The 18,422-nt window shown below is 28.2% G+C and overlaps 1 protein-coding gene across 3 annotated transcripts in view; it reads left to right on the forward strand.

Moving 5' to 3' along the window:
• The window catches only part of LOC147815875 (uncharacterized), a 387,319-nt gene that overhangs the window by 12,713 nt on the left and 356,184 nt on the right, over positions 1–18,422 (forward strand). For all 3 annotated transcript variants that reach the window (XM_087157613.1, XM_087157612.1, XM_087157614.1), the window contains exons 5-7: positions 765–888; positions 7,583–7,647; positions 12,377–12,425. In XM_087157613.1, the coding sequence (XP_087013739.1) occupies positions 765–888; positions 7,583–7,647; positions 12,377–12,425 (238 nt within the window). The remainder of the gene's footprint in view (positions 1–764; positions 889–7,582; positions 7,648–12,376; positions 12,426–18,422) is intronic.

The raw sequence follows: 18,422 nt of genomic DNA on the forward strand, positions 1-18,422 counted from the left end.
GCCAAATAATCCCTATCCCTTTGTAAAGGAAATATACGTCCCTATTGCTGACCGATCTGAAAATTCTTGGTTTCAAATGTTACAAAGAGCAGAATAAATAAAACAACAACAGTGAAACATGTTTAAGAAAGATACCGTTAAATAAGCAATAAATAATTTACGGGTAAACAATTTCTTTTACTAATTTAATTTTAATTTTAAAAGAATTCGAATCATGAAGTTAAAATTGCAAGTTCGAATTCTTGATTGTCATTTTTGTGAGGTTCAAATAGTTTGATTCCCTTTAACTCTAATATATATATTATATTTATATATGTATATATATATATATATATATATATATATATATATATATATATATATATATATATATATATATGTGTGTGTGTATATGTATATATATAAATATATATGTATGTGTATATGTATATATATATAAAAATATATATATATGTATATATATATATATCCCACTTTTGAGATACTTTCGCCGTCACTGTATGTAGGAACTGATATTCATTGTTGGGCCTGCTGTCTCTCTTTGATCAGTTTGTTGTCTCTGACTCTCGGGCAATAATCTTGCTGTCAAGCTCCTGTTTTTTTTCTTTTGTCCAGAGAAAGTCTCGGACTCCTGTCCCCTGTTCTGCCTCTTTTCCAGAGATTTTACTTTGGATATTCTGATAATGAGATTGCAGATTAAACATTAAAACGCATGCATAATATATATATTTTGAATGATGACTAAATAAAATGAAATGTTTCAGGTGGGTGAAGGTCAGTGGTTATCACTTGACCAAGAGTTGATGATGGAGGAGGGGGAGGTGGTCGGAACCAAAGTGCCTACTGGACACAGTCTTCTCCTCGAGACTCACTTTGAACTTCCATGTGGTATGTTTTAACTGATATAGTTTTATATAATTAGTGCTTTTTTCCATGTATGCTTATCTTTTCCATGTATGCTATTCTTAACATTTTAATGTCTGTTCAGCAAGCAGTTGTAATTATTCTTTTTGATATTTTCTGTTCTACTTAACTATGGTTATATATTCCTTAAAAATATTTTTTAATTATATTCTTTTGTACATTTTTGTTCTACTTAACTATGATAATCTGTTCCTTAAAAGTCCCACAGTGGACTGATCGTTAAGACACGGTTCCCAGCAGATCACTAAAGTCAGGCATCACTGGCTGTGGCCAGTGTGCGGGTGGATGAACACTTGGATCGTTTTGCGTAGGTCCTCGTTAAACTTTCTACCTTAACGTGCTTGACGTCACATGCCGGTCGCCAAGCTTTCAAAGCGGGGGTGCCACCCCCCTCTACAGAGGATCAAAATTGTGATGTCGTGTCTTCAGATCATCCTCAGGGATATTTCCCTGACCGTTGCCGATAGCTCATTGTGCAGCTCTAGTGTGACGTAAATGAACGTCTACTACTATTCCTTAAAAATACTTATTCTTCGTTTTTGACTTATGATAATTAATATCAGATTTCTTTTGATGAAATGTTTAAAAATTTTAACTAATATTGTGTAAAAAGAATTTAAGGTGGTAAATTTTAAGTGAATTCTAAAATAAAAAGTTTTTTTGCCTTTTCTGTCTTGATAGATCCTCTCCAAGACAAAGCAAAATCGATTTTTTTTTCATTATTTTTATGTAGTTTATATCATTTAATAACAAATTTTTTCCCTAATATTAAATGAAGAAAAAGCATTTAAGAAATTTTTGTTAGATAAAAATTAAGGTTAATTTATCTAGAACTGTCTTTTATTTCTATGTCTTAAATTATGACTTAAATGTTAATTGAATTAAAAAAATAGGACTGAAAAATCAATCTGTGAACTAAGGAATTCATATTTAGTTATAAATTGAAGTGTTTGTACAATGCTAAAGAATAAACATATTATAAGGAATATACATGAGCTTATAAATGCACTTTCCAGAAAAATGAGAGCTGCAGTATAAAATGAATTTTCAAACAAAATATTTTCATCTCTTGTGCAGTAAAATAACTATAAGACAGTTTGGGACATTACTTCAAATTGTGAACAAAAACATTACAAAACTTCTGCTTCACAAAAATAATTTGACTTTGCAACTAAATCATGATGTAAAAGAATTTTAGAATTTCGTCATCCTTGTAGTCTAAGTTTTCCGACTAATTGAAATGTAAATAATTGAATAGATTATAGTCTCAAATTTGGACTGTCAGAGAAATTTTAAAATTACAAATTTTAATTTTATTACCAAAATTAAGATCACATTATAGAGTTTTTTTTTTTTTTACCTAGAAAAAGTTTTCAATCATTTTATTTACATGGAATTAAGCAATACTGAGCTTTACTATCAATAACTTAGTATTTTTTTTATTATTTTTTAATTTTTTTTTGAAATGAAGCAATTTGAAATTCTTTCTAAAAGTTTTTGGTGTGAATGTTTGAATTTAAACATTCTTAATATTAAATAAATGAGAAACATTAGTTATCTCCATTGAGATTTCCAGCAATTATTCCAAATAAGAAACATTTTGATTAATTAATTCGAGATATTTTAAATGAACTAAATAGTATCAAGGAAAAGATTAATTAACTTTACAGTACATTGATGATAAGCATTGATATTCACTAATAAAAAGCTCACCTTTTTTCAAATGAACCAGATTAAAATGAGACAGTGAGTTTCAGTAAAAATCCAATTCAACTAACACATTATCATAATTTATGTAATAAACATGACGTTCTCATCAGTAAAATGAAGCTGAGTAAGAAGGTGACATAAATTCTAATTCATTTAAATAAAATGTAAATTGGCCCTAAATTTATTTACCTTTCATAAGTTATTCTTTAGCTTATTGGTGTTCTAATAATATTGCATACCATTTTTTTTTAAATTGTAGATTTCTTTAAATATTTCGAATTGTATGTTTTATTTCATACAGCAAAAAGCAACACAGAAAAACACTAATAAAATAGTTAAGAGTCTGACAGAAGTAATATAACAATTACTTTTACCAGATATTCACACACACACACATTCGTAAGGATACATTTTCTTCTGCTTTATAATATTTCTATACAAAGATAAGCCTTTTTTTCTTATTTGTTCAAAAATTTTCTAAGTAATTGTTTGTTAGTTAGACTCTATTATGGTTCCAGTGATTCCACTAGACTAGAACCTGATTTAAAAGTTACGTGTCAGGATTCTTATTCATTCTATTTAAAAATTATATATTGTGATTCGTGTTCACACAATATTGTGATTTGTAGCTATGTGTTTTTAAAATCGAAATTGCATTCCGTGTTTATAATATCCATCATCGATATTACTATTCATATGTGATTTAGAGGCTACACATTGCTATTCATATTATGCAATCTAAAAATCATGCAATGCAATTCGTATTCACACAATATAAAAGTTTTGTATTCACATTATACAATTTGTATTTTCGTATTTTTCCAATCCAATATTGTAATTCATATTCATGTGATTTTAAAATTCAATGTCTTGATTCATATTCACATTTTTTAAAAGCAATATTGTGATTCTTCTAAGAACTTACTTTTCTTAAATTAGTTACTGTGCATGTATTCTTCTTTGGTTGGTAATTTAGTTGCAAATCTTAGTTAAAAAAATTATGTTAAACCCTGAAACGTGTGAGGGTATATAAATTGATATATTTGTATCGAGTTTTCGTGCATAAAAGTTTTTAGGGTTTTTCACTATGCCACGATTACCCTTGTGATATGTTAAATAACCTGAATAGTATACAAAAGGATAGTTACTAAGTGGGCATTAAAATTTTTTTATTTAGCAAAATTGGCAGTGATCCAAAAGAGATTTGCAACTTATGTTTGAGATTAACAATAAACGATATGACTCTATAGAGAAATAAAATGGAATAATAGAATTCTAGTATGGTTAATTCTGTATGGTTAATTCTGTGTTCTAGTATTAGTATTTTTCGATAAGTTTTAGTTATTCTTTATTTATAATGATAAAGTAAGTTGCAACAGATTATGAATGAAAATAAAAATTTTAATTGTAGCAACTGTTTCATCTGTTAAATTTTAAGTGAACTTATTTTATTAGGTCAGTGGGGGAGGAATAAGATTTAAATTTTTTTCTTTATGTTGATTGAGTTAGTGACAGAGTATCTGGGGCCCTGGTTAAAATTTGCCCTCACATGTTGGGTTCCTTGTATTAAAACATCTCTTTTATCCTTAAAAAAAAAAAAAAAAAAAACGAGAGTTAGATTTAAAATAACTAACATAGAATTAATTATTTTAAATCTCTGTCGCACATCATGGGATTTATGATGTGTGAAATATAATTAAAAATTTTACCTGTACCAGGTTATTAGGAATTTTTTTATCAATAAACTGGTGAATTTTTGTAACATGCTGGTAATTTTTTATAACTTTTTGAAAGTTGTATTCTTTAAGTTGGTATTTGTTTTCTTTAATTCACACTTTTAAAAATCGCACATTACACTTTCTATTAGCGTAATATAAAAATACATCGGAATTTGTATTTGCAGGATTTTAAAATTGAACATGGAGATTCGTTTTCACGCTATTTTGAAATCAAACATTGTTATATGTATTTGCTTAGCTTAAACGGTACTTCTTATTCATGTGATATAAAATCCACTCTTATAGTTTGTGTTCATGTGTTTCAAAAATTATACATGTGGATTCGTATTCACATGATTTTAAAATCAAACATTAAGATACATATTCACAAAATTTTAAAATGTAACTTTGAGATTCCTATTCTCACAGTTTAAAAATCATACATTTTTCTTTGTATTTGACTGGTTAAAAAATAAGCATGATTTATAAATAAAATAACTTGATTTGTATTCACACATTTTAAAGATCAGTGTGATCCTTATTCGTGTGATTTTAAAATCAAACACCGTAGTTTCTTATTCAATCAATTTATTTTTAAGAGTTTACAATAATAACTGACTTAATCCAGTTGTGTTAAGAATTGAAATCTTTATTCATATTGTTGTGAAATGTAGGTACAATAATTTTTTGAAATAATATAGCCCATGATACTGATGAACTTTGCTCATTTATATTATAAAGTGTCAGCATTAAAATTTCAAGTAATAATTTTAAAAGAGATGCATCAATTTCCTATTTATGAAAATTATAATTTGTAATTATCTAAAAGCAGGTATTGACCCCAATAAATGAATATATATGTTTTCTACATTTTCTTGCTAAAATTTCAGAGATTCTTTCATGAAGCCGAAATTACTCCTGTCAAATATTGATGATAATTTTTACAATTTTTGTTAAAATATTTTGTAATAAAATCATTGAACATGAACTAAAATGATATCCATTTGTTGAAACGATGTAAAGATATTTTTGTTTCATTTGTTAAAAAACGCATGCTTTCCTGGCATTATTTATTTTAACAATATGATCTCAGTGTGGTTTGGAACTTACTTATTTTGAACTTTTAATGTACATTCTCTATTGTATATACATCTGGCGATTATTGTATTGCAATTATTTAATATGAGGTAGTGTAAATTATCAACCAAATACAAAACTGTGTGTAAATGGAACAATTATACTCGTAACTAGAAATTTCCATTGAAAAAATTCTAAATTTTTACTAAACGAAAGTTAGAAACATAAATTATTTTGCCATTTCTGCTGAGACATTTTCTATTTTTGCTGTTTTATCCCTGTATCGTCTCTGTATCTAATATAGGTATAGTGGTAGTAGGTTTTCATGATCTGCTGAAATACAACCTGGAGTATCAAAATGTTTATAAATCAAAGGTTTTCAGGGAAACATATGTTTTATATCTTTAATGCTTTTAGAACTTTTAAAAAGGTATAAAGATTTATTTTGAAAAGAGTATCAGCGTACATATAAAACTAGACTAAAATTCACAAATATCCTATAAGTGAGCAAAGAGAGCACAAATTGTGCACAAAGAAGCTTGTTGGGTTGATAAGTATTATAATAATTTAAACTCTTAAAATATTACAGAGGTGACTCAATTAAAAAAAGAAATTTAACTATATGCTTAAGAAAAAGTATTGTTTCTTTTCTGATACTTTTTATTTATTTATTTTTACTTATGTGTTTTGTAACTGTATTGTTTCGTAACTTATGTGTTTACTGTATATTTTTGAGCTGTTATGACAAAAAAAGAAAGGGAAGGTCTTTACGTTTCGGTTTAAGTTTTATGTAGAAGAATAATGCCATTTTTTTATCGAATAATCTTAAAATATAAAATTTTCTAAAGATACTACAAGAATTTTTTTTAATGAATTTCATTATTTTAAACGTTTAAAAAAAATAAAAATTTAGAGTTTCATACTATGTTGCAAATTCAAAAAATAGCTTTATCTATCAGAGAAAATTGGTTTACATTAAAAGAGATCCCTGATTAAAGTATATTAGGTTAATTGAGGAAACCCTGATTAAATTTTTTTATGATTGGGTTTAAGTTTTATGTAGACAAATGATGCCATGTTTTAATCTAATTAGCTTAAAATAAAATTTTCTAAAGATACTACAAGAAATTTTTTTTAATGAATTTCATTATTAAAAAAATTAAAAATTTAGAGTTTCATACTATGTTGCAAGTTTAAAAAATAGCTTTATCTATCAGAGAAAATTGGTTTGCATTAAAAGAGATCTCTGATTAAAGTGCATTAGGTTAATTGAGGAAACCCTGATTAAATTTTTTTATGATTCGGTTTAAGTTTCATGTAGACAAATGATGTCATTTTTTTTTATCTAATTAGCTTAAAATAAAATTTTCTAAAGTTACTACAAGAAAAAATTTATTTAGTACATTTTTTTATTTTAATTGTTTATACAAATTAAAAATTTAGAATTTCAGACTATATTTTAAGTTAAAGAAAAGACCTTTGTTTAAAAGAAAAAAATGATTTATATTGAAAGAGATGTTAATTCAATATGCAAAATGTGTAACCTTAAGTGTGCAATTGTTAAAATGATCTATATATAGTTGATTGTGTATGTTTCCCCCCATCAATTTTGATGACATGAGGAATGCACTTTCCTTTATGTAGATATTTTTCTGTAATACGTAAACATATTTGTACTAAAGTAAGTTATATTTAATGAAGTATGAGCAGTAAAATTGTACTGTGTCACATTTAATACTAGTTGTATAAATTTATTATCATTAATTTCAAAAGATTTTTTCTTAGTTTTAAGCTAAATTACAAAAACTCATAAAACTGTTTTATAAGCCATGTAAGCTGAATAATCTTGTTTTTTTTTTTTTTTTTTTTTTTTTTTAATCAAGGTTGGATGAGCATTAAATCATGTATCATATTCCAGTTTAGTATTATCAAAATATATTGTATTAAATTGCTGTTATTTCAATATAAAATTGTACTTTTCTCCTTATTTGAATTACCAATTTTCAGACTTTTTCTCTCATTTTTTTTAAGAAAAAATATTCTATTAATATTTTACTTCTTTTAGAAGATACTTTTTAAATATTCTGCAACAAATTATGTATTTTAAGATTTTATTAATTCCATTATTTAATTTTTTTCCCTTTTAAATCTAGATGACTTAGAGGGGGAGGAGCTCATGAAAAAGCTGGACCTCTTGAACCAAATACTGGGTGAAGAGGTATGCAGTTCTGTTCTTTTTACTTTTTAATAATTATTTATCTTTGTGTTGTTTCAGGCCAATGATTTCCATAAGGATTTTAGTCTAATGTTTCTTCTTTTAATATATAATATATGTACACACCCAACAATAGAAATCTCTGTTCCGTATCTCCAATAATAGAAACTTCTGTATAATGTTTTTTAGGAAAAGGTAAAAACAAATCATTTTGGATCAATTTTTTTTTCATTATAATATTTTTTTCCCCCTAGTGTTTAACTTTTTTAAGCCTCTTAAAAATACAAATTTCAGAAAGTTCTCAATCTATTTGGGTAATGGCCTTCTCAGTTCTCATTCAATGTGAATCATTTGTCTCTGAGCCATTTTTTCATCTTTAAAAATTTGTGTCATCAGAAACTAAATCTGGTGAATAGGGTTAGCTGTATTAATTTAATTGCTAACTGTGCAAATTTTGTAATTAAATGTATGCACCATTGCTGTTACATTAGTGTAAAAAAAAAAAAAAAAGATTTTGTCCATTTCTGAGGAATTCAATTAGTGGATATACAGCTATCTCAATTCTAAACATTCATGAGCATAGGAGCAGGTGTGCTATGAACTTTATCAAATTCCACTTTGATCTTTTTAAGTGTTACTTTTTTAAAATAATCATGTTTAATAATTGCAAGGATTTCATTATTTCTCTTATTACATAAAAGAAACTAAAGTATTTTCCCCTTCAATCAACTATGACAATGAACACAAGTGACTCATAAAGTTGTTACTTTAACAGCAATCTATTGAGAAATGACAGTCTGAGAGCATTAAAAACAACTTTTTTCAATACTGCAAGCTTCATGTTTTGGTATTTTTTTGGGACTTATTTTACAATCCCTGTATGTATGTACATATATCTATGAAAGCAGCAAATCAGAAATCATTTATAAGCAAGCACAGCAGACTCCTCTTTGCTTAATAAAGTTGTTTTGTAGATTTATATTATTTATCAAGTTTTAGAATGTTCTTCCTTTAACATGATTGATTGGAAATATAATAAAATGTAACACTGTATATCAATCTTCAAAGTTGTATTTCGTTTAATGCCAATAACGAGATTTAGCTTTTGCTTAAGCTTCTTGTATCAACACTAGTAGCAAACTAAGTGTGAAAGGGGAACTAAGTCTAGTAAACAAAACTCTAGTAGCAAGTGATGAACATGATGTTTTGTTAGAACTTGTTAGATTTAACTTTACTGCATTAAGTAAACTTGAATTTGTACATATATTGTTCTGTTTATTTGCAAGTTTCAAAAAATGAATCGTTTACCATTACCAATATCCTAGTTTAGTTTATTGTGACATCAAACAATCAAACCTCTTTAGTGTAGTTGCAAATTTTGCTAACAAGACAAATAAAATAAAACTATTTACGTGTAAATTCTGTAGACTGTATTCTGGTAGATGTTACACGTTTCTTTCTGACTTGTTAAATCTGTTGTTATTTTGTGAAATCTATTGTTTAGTTTATTGTACAAAAATTACAAGAGGAAGTACTAGAAATTTTTATATGGTTTTAGGATTTTTTCCCCTTTTAGTTTCAAAAGTACATTTATCTTTTTAAAAAAACAAGTTGAATCGATTTAAACATACTAAGTGAAAATAATTACAACGAATCTATACTGTATTTATTTTGTTAAGAAAAAAAATAATGTAAAATATTACTTATTATTTGCAATTTTTTGCTTCCATAGACCGCAATAGTTTCTAAATTAAAAAAAAAATTGCTGTTATGAATAGTTTTAACAAGTAGACTATTCATTATAACCAACATTATATACATTATAAGTAATATTTCAAGCTGTATGTACATTATTACCAATATGTACTTCATTTTTTCTCGAGAAATTTTAAGTTTTTTTTTTCTTTCTTTCCTTTAGTCTTGATATTAACCATTTTTCAAAATTTCTTTGTCATAGTATGTTAGCAGTATTTATTAGATAAAATATGGCCTGGATTTACATTAAAAAAATTCCTGAAATACCTGGAAAAGTCAAGAAATTTTTTTCTGAAATTAAGTGGGAACCTGGATTACATTTTATCTGTGCTATAAACTTTGAAAGAAAGTCATCTTTTCTTGGTATTTATATGTAAAGGAGTCTTTATTATTTATTTGTATGAAAATTTAACTCAAAATGGGCAATTAGAACAAAATTTTGAAATTATAAAATTTCTAAGAGTACATTTTCTCTAGAGCAAGAGTAGCTAAATTTTTCGGATAGTGTACATTATAAAAAATAATAATAATTATGCCCATTACAATCAGAGTAGTGGAGATTTAAAAAAATGAATCAAATTAAAGTACTAACTTGTTTCATTGTTAATAAACATTTTTAAAGATTGTCCCATAATGAATTAAATAAAATCCAATGATAGGAATTCAATATCTTATAAGTAGAACTGATAACATGATAGGTATTATGAGTTCAAAAGTGTATATTATGGATTTTAGCAGAATTTTGGAAGCCAACATATTTTAATTTTTTTTGACAAGCCTTGCCTGCCATTGTTGACTCTCCGCCATTTCACTGTGTTGCTCACCTGCTACTTATTGGCAAAACATGCTCTATAGACTGAAATATTAAAGATTTTTTTCATTTTTTAAAATATGTTAAATAAAATATATTAAATAGGTTATAAATATGAAACTTCATTAACTTGTTTCCAAAAATTGCTGTGTTTGATATCCCATTTTTGGAGATAGATAGACAAATGACAGTTATAACTGTTCTGCCCCGTGGCAGAAACACGGCGACACAGCGACATTGTCGCAGAAAGCGACTGAGTTCTTGCAGAAAGATTTTTTTTATTTGGGAAATAAAAATTTTTGGTTTGCCACAAACAAAAGTTCTCAAAATAAATTCTGCAGAAACAGAAGCTGTTTTACCAACAAAAAAAATCATTTTCTTCAGAAACAAAAAATTTCTGCAGAAGCAATAATGGTTCCGCAAAATTTTTTTCTTACAGAATTGTTTTAAATATTTTTTTTTTCTAGCGTACCGCAGAAGGAGAAAGCGCTCGTAATTCTCCGTTAATCTCCAACACAAACAGTTACTGGATAAAAAGGGGAGAATTTTTTTCCCCTTTATTAAGCTATTTTTGGAAATTTGCCAACTTCAGCCTCTATCGCTGGCGCAGTAATTTGCTTTGTGTTTTTTTTATGAGAACAGAGCATTTTATACGCATGCGAAAAAAATCGCATCCAATGAATATGGCTCTAATACCGATGTTTCAGTACTGATAAAGACTATTTCGTTTCGAGTGTTGAATAGACTTGAGCATATTGAGTCGGAAACTGCTTCTGCATACTTCGTGTGGAATCAGTGCTATATATTTACACAATACAGTGCGAAATCACAAGCGCTGTGTATTTTTTTCGTTCTGAACTTAACCTGATCACGAAAAAAGTTTTATTTACCTCCTTTTTTTTAAAAAAAAAAATCTTTCAATAAGTCAGTACAATATTAATCGAATCTAATTAATTAGGTAAAATTAATTAGAAGTAGAAAAAATTGAAACAAACATTGCTTTAATCTTTTTGCTTTTAGAATTCGGTTATAGTCAATACTATTTTATTATTTTGATTACTCAACTTCAATATTAATTTTTTCACCTGATTTGTTTCTGTACCTGATATAACTACTATAGTGAAACATTAAATCATACTGTTTTAAACTGATACTTCAAATTCAGTTATCTTGTTTTATAAATTTAATCTTATTGTCCATTCTTAGCTATTTCTATAAGTTCTATCTTATTACAGGTTCTGTCTGGACAATCTTTATTTATGCTCTAGTAAGCATTTTTGTCTGCAGATCTATACATTTATAACTTTTCGTTATTATCGAAGATTATACAAATTTATACTTAAACAATTTAAACTTATTAAGAAATGTAAACTTATATTATGAAATTACAGTTTTATTCTATGCATGTAGACTTATTTTATAAACACGAATTTCATCTATTATTATAAATTCATTACACATACTTTTATAACGATAAAAATATCTTGCAGAAAGATATTGGTTCTAATTAGGTTTGTCGCAGAAAGTCAGAAAAAATTCTGCCACAGGGCTGTTCTGCACATTTTAATGACGGAAAAAGCGGGATGTCTTAAGTAAAAAGCGTACTAATGCATTTATTTGATAAATATTCACTATTATATCGAAAAAAAGATTTAGCATTCCATAATTTGCTCTGAGAAAAGAAAAGAGTGTTGTCATTAGCAAATTATGGTTACAGTTGTCAAAAGTTTTTATAGAGATACTATATCAAAATTTGATAATTTTCACTTGCAAGCATACAACTGATGCTTAATTTCACAGTTTGAAAAAAATTTGCTTCGGATCACAATTGTCAAATTATAAATCCTCAAATGAGCCCTATAAAAATTAAGTTTATTATTTATATTAGAACTCACTTTGTATTCAAACAAAGAAAGAGTGTGACCTCTAAGTTTTTCTCCCTTGTTCCTGAGATTATGTGTTCAGGAATATTTTTAAAAAGAACAACACCATTTTATGTAATTGAAATCAAACAGTTCGAGATAATTATTTTATTTTTATAGTATTAAATAATATAATAGATGATTGAAATTCTCTGTATTACTAAAAGAGATTAAAAAAGTTCAAAAGTATTTTCCTTCTGCTTATCTTCATACTAATTATTAAAATTTCTTTTTATTTTTAAAGATTTCAAGCTTAAGGGAACAAGATAGAAGACATAATTTTTCACTTAATTGTAAGTATCTGATTTTCTTTTACATGTGTTCTGATTTAAAAAAAGATTTTGACTGAAAACTTTAAGATATTACAAATTGTTATTTTAAATAGTGTGCACATAATTTATTTGTAACTTTTCCATAACTAATATTTTTGCTGCCTAAGAAAACTTTTGAATTAGTGATTTGTTAAATGCACTGTTGTAAACTAAGAAATTTATTTTGTGCATTCCAATATTTTCCAAATAATTTATGATTTATATTTTAAAGTAAGTTTCTCCTTGTCATATATTTCTGATTACCAAAATTATTAATAGAAGACAATTCATCTGTAAAGAAAAAATTGAAAGAGAGGAATTTAAATTTTAAGTTATTTTGTTACTTTGAAATTGCTTTGTTTTTATCTGTGAATTGTGAAAAATCAATTCACAATGTGTTGTATATATGGTACCTGATTAAAATTTTTCTATAATAATGAATTACAGGACTCTCTTCCTATTAGGATGTAACGAATATTCGGCCACTATTCTGTATTTGGCCAATTTGCTCAATATTTGGTTGGCCGAGTAATTGGCCAAATATTCGGCAAAGTATTGGGTTGGAGTGAAAGTTCTGTCTTATTTTAAATAGACAGGTGATTTTTCTTGTAAATAAAAAGAACATCTACAGGGTATCCGCGCACCTGGAAAGTCATGAGAAATCATGGAAAGTCATGAATTTTAGTATTGAACAAAATTTGTCATGAAATGTCATGATTTTTACTGTTTTTTAAAGAAAATCATGGAAAGCCATGGATTAAGGTCTCCGAAAAATCTAATTTTTAAAATGGAATCCCCCTCCCCAATTTCATCCTGTTCCAAATATCTGAATTTATAACAAAATCACCACTCAGTCATATTTTATTCGAATATAAAATTATTTTATCATGTTCTTTACAAATTTTGGTGTTCTTTCAAAAAATGAAAGAAAAAACATTTCTAGAGCGAATTATCTTTTTAACTTCTGTGATTTAAGAATTTTTATTATTTTTTTTTTTTTTAATTTTATCAATTTAAAATTCTAGCTTAAGCAAACCAGTCATTGGCAAATTTTTTTTATTCCGAAATGAGAACAAAAAAATCAGGAGTATTTCTTTCCTTTCTGATGAACAAGAAAAATATCTTTAGAATATAATTCTGCAGAAAAAAAATTATTTGTATTTTTTTTTCCAGCTATCTTATTGTTTCAACTCTCTCTTTACTCTGTTTTTTAAATTTAAAATCTATAAATATGAAGATGCAGAGTATGACTGTTTTGGTTATACCTATCATTTCAATTAATGTTATTATAATGCTTTTTTAAATGTATTGTTCCGTTTTTGTTAGAAAAAATAGTAACTTCGTTAAGTCATGAAAAATTCTTGAAATTAGTCATGGAAAATCATGAAAAGTCATGAATTTGAAAATCTAAAGTGTAGCAGATACCCTGCATCTAGCTAGTGAGTCAGTCTGATTTTTTTGTTTTTTTAGCTGCTGTATAATATAAAAGGTGCCCTTTTCAATTCATCATTTAGTTGTGATATTTAAAGTGAAAAACATGTCAGTAGATAAAGTACATTTACGACACTGCATTTTATATGAATTCCAAAAAGGAAGCAACGCATCTTCTGCATGTAAAAATTTATGTGTGGTATTTGGAAAAGATGTTGTACATGTTCATACTTGTCAAAGATGGTTCAGTAAATTTCGTTCCGGTGATCTGAGCCTCAAAGAAAGTGATCGATCTGGACGACCATCCAAGATAGATAATGACGTTTTGCGATCCATGTTGGAAAATAATCCACATTTACCAAGTCGAGAAATTGCAGAAGAGTTTGGCATTTATTATACAACTGTTGGAGATCACATTAAATCTCTTGGGTTTGTGTTAAAGTTAAGTGTTTGGGTTCCACATGAATTAAGGGAAAAGAATTTTTCTGATCGTGTAAGAATGTGTTCAAAACATCTGATTAGACACAATGCTCAGCCGTTTTTGGACAGGCTGGTTACTGGAGATGAAAAGTGGATTCTTTACGAGAATATTAAGATAAAAAAATCTTACTGCAAACCAGGAGCATCATTAGCAACAGTTCCAAAACCAAGTATCCATCAACGAAAAGTACTGCTTTGTTTGTGGTGGGACAGGAAAGGTTCAGTGTACTACGAGTTGCTGAAACAGGGAAAAACCATCAACGCGGATCTGTACTGCAATCAGCTGGATAAATTGAATGCAGCTATCAAAGAAAAAAGGCCAGCATTAGCGTCCAGAATAGGAATAGTGTTCCACCAGGACTAATGTTCGCCCGCATACTGCAATGGTGACACTACAAAAACTGAATGCGTTAGGATGGAAAATCCTTAGTCACCCACCGTATTCATCTGACATTGCACCATCTGATTATTACCTGTTCAGATCTCTGCAAAATTCTCTAACGGGAAAAAAATTCTAATCTTTTGAAAGTGTTTCTAAGTCAGTTGTTGACTGTTTTAACTCCAAGGACGAGAACTTCTACGAAACAGGAATTCGCAGGTTACCTGAAAGATGGCAACATGTTGTAACAAATAACAGAGCATATATAATTGATTAATATTGAACACATATTTTTATAAATGAATTCAAATATTTTCTTTAAAATACGACAGAACTTTCCCTCTAACCTGATGTTTGGAAAAGTATTTATTTACTAAATTTTCTTTGGGAGGAAGTTTGAATAGATCCAATATAGAGTAATATAAAAGTGTATTTTCTACTATATATTATTAGAAATTGATTTCACACATAATAGTTAAATTCTAAAACTTGTTAATTTATGTTCTGAAAGACAAATGGAAAGGTGAAATTTGAAAAATTGAACCTAGATTACTTTATACTGAACCATGAATTTTGTATTGGTGATTTTTTTTAAAAATTTTATTCAGGCAAGTCAATTTTGACGTTTTTTCAACACTTTGTTTTATAAATTGAGAACTTTTTTATTATTTGTTTCTTTTTTGCTGACTTTTCTGTGTTATAGTGCAGCATTTTAACAAAGCGTTTTTGATAGACTTTTTGTATCGTGACAGCACTTTTTAAAGAGCTTATCTAATGAACGTTATTTTTTATGATCACTGGTTTTAAAAATGTGAAAAAGTTAAATTGAGATTTTTAGCATTTACTCTTTAATTAAAAAATTTAGAACAATTTCTGTTTTGGTTACTATCTAGATTAAACTTCACTCTTGCATGAAAATACAGAAATTAGAAAACAAATGCTTAGCTTTAACAGGGTTCCCACGGTCCTTGAGAGTCCTTGAATTTTTTTTTGCTAAATTTAGGTCCTTGAAAGTGCTTGAAAAACGTCTTAGGTCCTTGAAAAACTTGATAGGTCCTTGAATTTGTCCAATACTGCCGGCGGCCCTTTTTATAAAACACCCGCGGATCTTTCTCGTTCCTTCTGTTTTGTTCCCGAGCTCTCTCACGTGGTTTTTAATGCCACCGTTTCTAACTGGGCCTAGCGTCTTGGTGTTTGCCAAGCGCGCGGAGCACAGCAGACAATCAATGCGTTCGGGGCGAGATTCCACTTCATCTTCTGTCGCATATGCTTAGATCTTCTTTTTTCTTATCGAAACTGGAATACTCTCGAATTTCGTAACAATATGTACCTTGTAGTTTTCAATAAATTTGCCGTTTTACCATCCGCACTTGTCCTTACGTTTGCGTCATTTCAAAACTTTATTGTAAAGCGTATTCGCAAAGGCACGGCTTCGTATTTGTGTTATGTAGTTTAGACTAGTTATGCCTGGGAAGTGCTATTTTAATCCCCAATGGATGGATAATCAAGCTTGGATGATGGATTTTATCGATGCCCGAAAAGAAGTTTAGAGCCAAGTGCCGATTATGCATGAAGGAGATCGATATCGCGAAAATGGAAGAATCTGCTCTGAAATCACACATGAAGGAAAGGTAAAACAAAAAAGCAGTCTCATGCCCTGAGTTCTCTTTTTCCAAAGACATCAACATCTAATTCATCTGGTGTAAATACTCCTTCAACACGGTGTGCCCCATGTGAAACAGAAACTTTAGTGGCCGAGGTAACATTGTCTGGTCAAAAGGAATGTGCTTGATGCTGAAATTCTCTGGAGTCTGAAGTGCATCACCAGTAATTATTCATGTAACTCCTGTGAAGGGATTAGTAAATTGTTCTCCAAAATGTTTGCTGATAGCTGTATAGCAAAACAAGTTTTTTGTAGTGCCACAAAGTGAGCCTATTTGGGCTCCTTTGGATTGGCACTATACTTCAGAGGGATTCTTATAAATGAGCTGCAGAATGTTGATTGCTACACTGTACTCTTTGATGAGACGTTAAATCAGTCTCTACAATCTAAGCAGATGGACATTATGGTAAGGAATTGATAATAAAGTTTGCACTAAGTATCTTATCTCCCAATTTATGGGTCATGGAACTGCAGAAAATATTTTGTCCTCTTTTTACAAATGCATGGATGATGGTTAAAAGCTCTCTAAAATACTTCAATTATCCATGGATGGACCCTATGTCAATTGGAAATTCTATTAGAAGCTTCAGTGTGAATTAAAAGAGAAATATTCCCACCAGGTCATATTCATTGACAGTTGTGGATTACACATAACGAATAATGCTTTTAAACATGGTGAAACTCGGATATGTTCCTTCTAATTTTTATTTTCAGAAAGAATTGTTGCTGCATAACATTTAGAGAAGGTTGTGTAAATTATGGATGAATAATCTCAGAAACGATGTTTAATAGAGGAGAGGAGGGGGTTATGGAATACCTAAGATTTAGCTCTGTCTTTCATGCAGCCTTCACATGGAAATACACAGGATTAAAGGATTTCACCATTAACCAGGGTTGGCAGGTTTTTGACATGTGACAGTTTAAACCATGGTTTAAACCGTCACGTCAAAAACCTCACTGTCGAAAATGTCAAAAATCTATATTCATATGTGAAATTTAATTAATACATAAAATTTATATATTTTTTATAAAGGATAGTGTTTCTAAATATGTTCGGTGCTCGACTTCGCGTGCAGGTCGTCGGGCTACCGAAGCGGGGGTGCCATCCCCTCTGCAGAGGATCAAAATTGTGATGGCATGTCTTCGGATCATCCTCAGGGATGTTTCCCAGATCGTCGCCAATAGCCCATTGTGTAGCTCTAGTGCGACGTAAATGAGCAACAACAACAATCTAAATATGTTCTAGAAAAAATAAATTTAAAATTTTGAAGAAACACTTATATTTTGAATAGTGACCAAAATCTTGTACTTTTGAAAGCTCACATCTTTTGTAATATTATGTATTCATTTTCATGTGTTATTGAAAATCTGCAGTGATATTATTAAGAAATTTATTTATAACCAAATTTAGTGTATAGTAAAGATTATACTAAAAATTAGACATTTTTAAAGATAAACATTAGCAGTTTTGCACATTAGACATCTTTTAAAGAAAAATCTTTTTAATATTCTTTTAAATCTTCTTAATAATCTTTTTAACATAAGACAATACAAATTTAAGTGCTTTCTGTTAAATACACAGAATAGTTAGTGTCGATTTACAGTATATTCAGCCTATTCATTTACTATGCTGAAAATTTAGTTTATCCAAATACTTGTGAATTTCATTTTGCTGAATACTATATACATAGTTTTGTTGAATATCTAAATATTCAGCTGTTGAATAATTACTTCTTGCTTTCAAGATATGCATTATTTGTATTCTTAATACAAGTGAGGGAAAAAAATTAAGAGGTAAAAATTGTTTTAAAATGATAAGTGTAATAATTATAAATAAATATAATAAACAATATGAATTATATTTATCATTATTCACAAATATAACTACTTTTAAATTCAAATTAACAATCTGGATAATAAAGATATTCGGTATAACATTAAAAGTTTTTTTCATACACTTTATCAAGTTTGTATTTATACAACATAACTTGTAAGTTCCTTATAAATATTAGTTATATGTTCCTTA

The sequence above is a fragment of the Parasteatoda tepidariorum genome, chromosome 2 (assembly GCF_982258835.1).
Source record: "Parasteatoda tepidariorum strain Cologne lab strain chromosome 2, Ptep-v5.0, whole genome shotgun sequence".
Classification (NCBI taxonomy): Eukaryota; Metazoa; Arthropoda; class Arachnida; order Araneae; family Theridiidae; genus Parasteatoda; species Parasteatoda tepidariorum.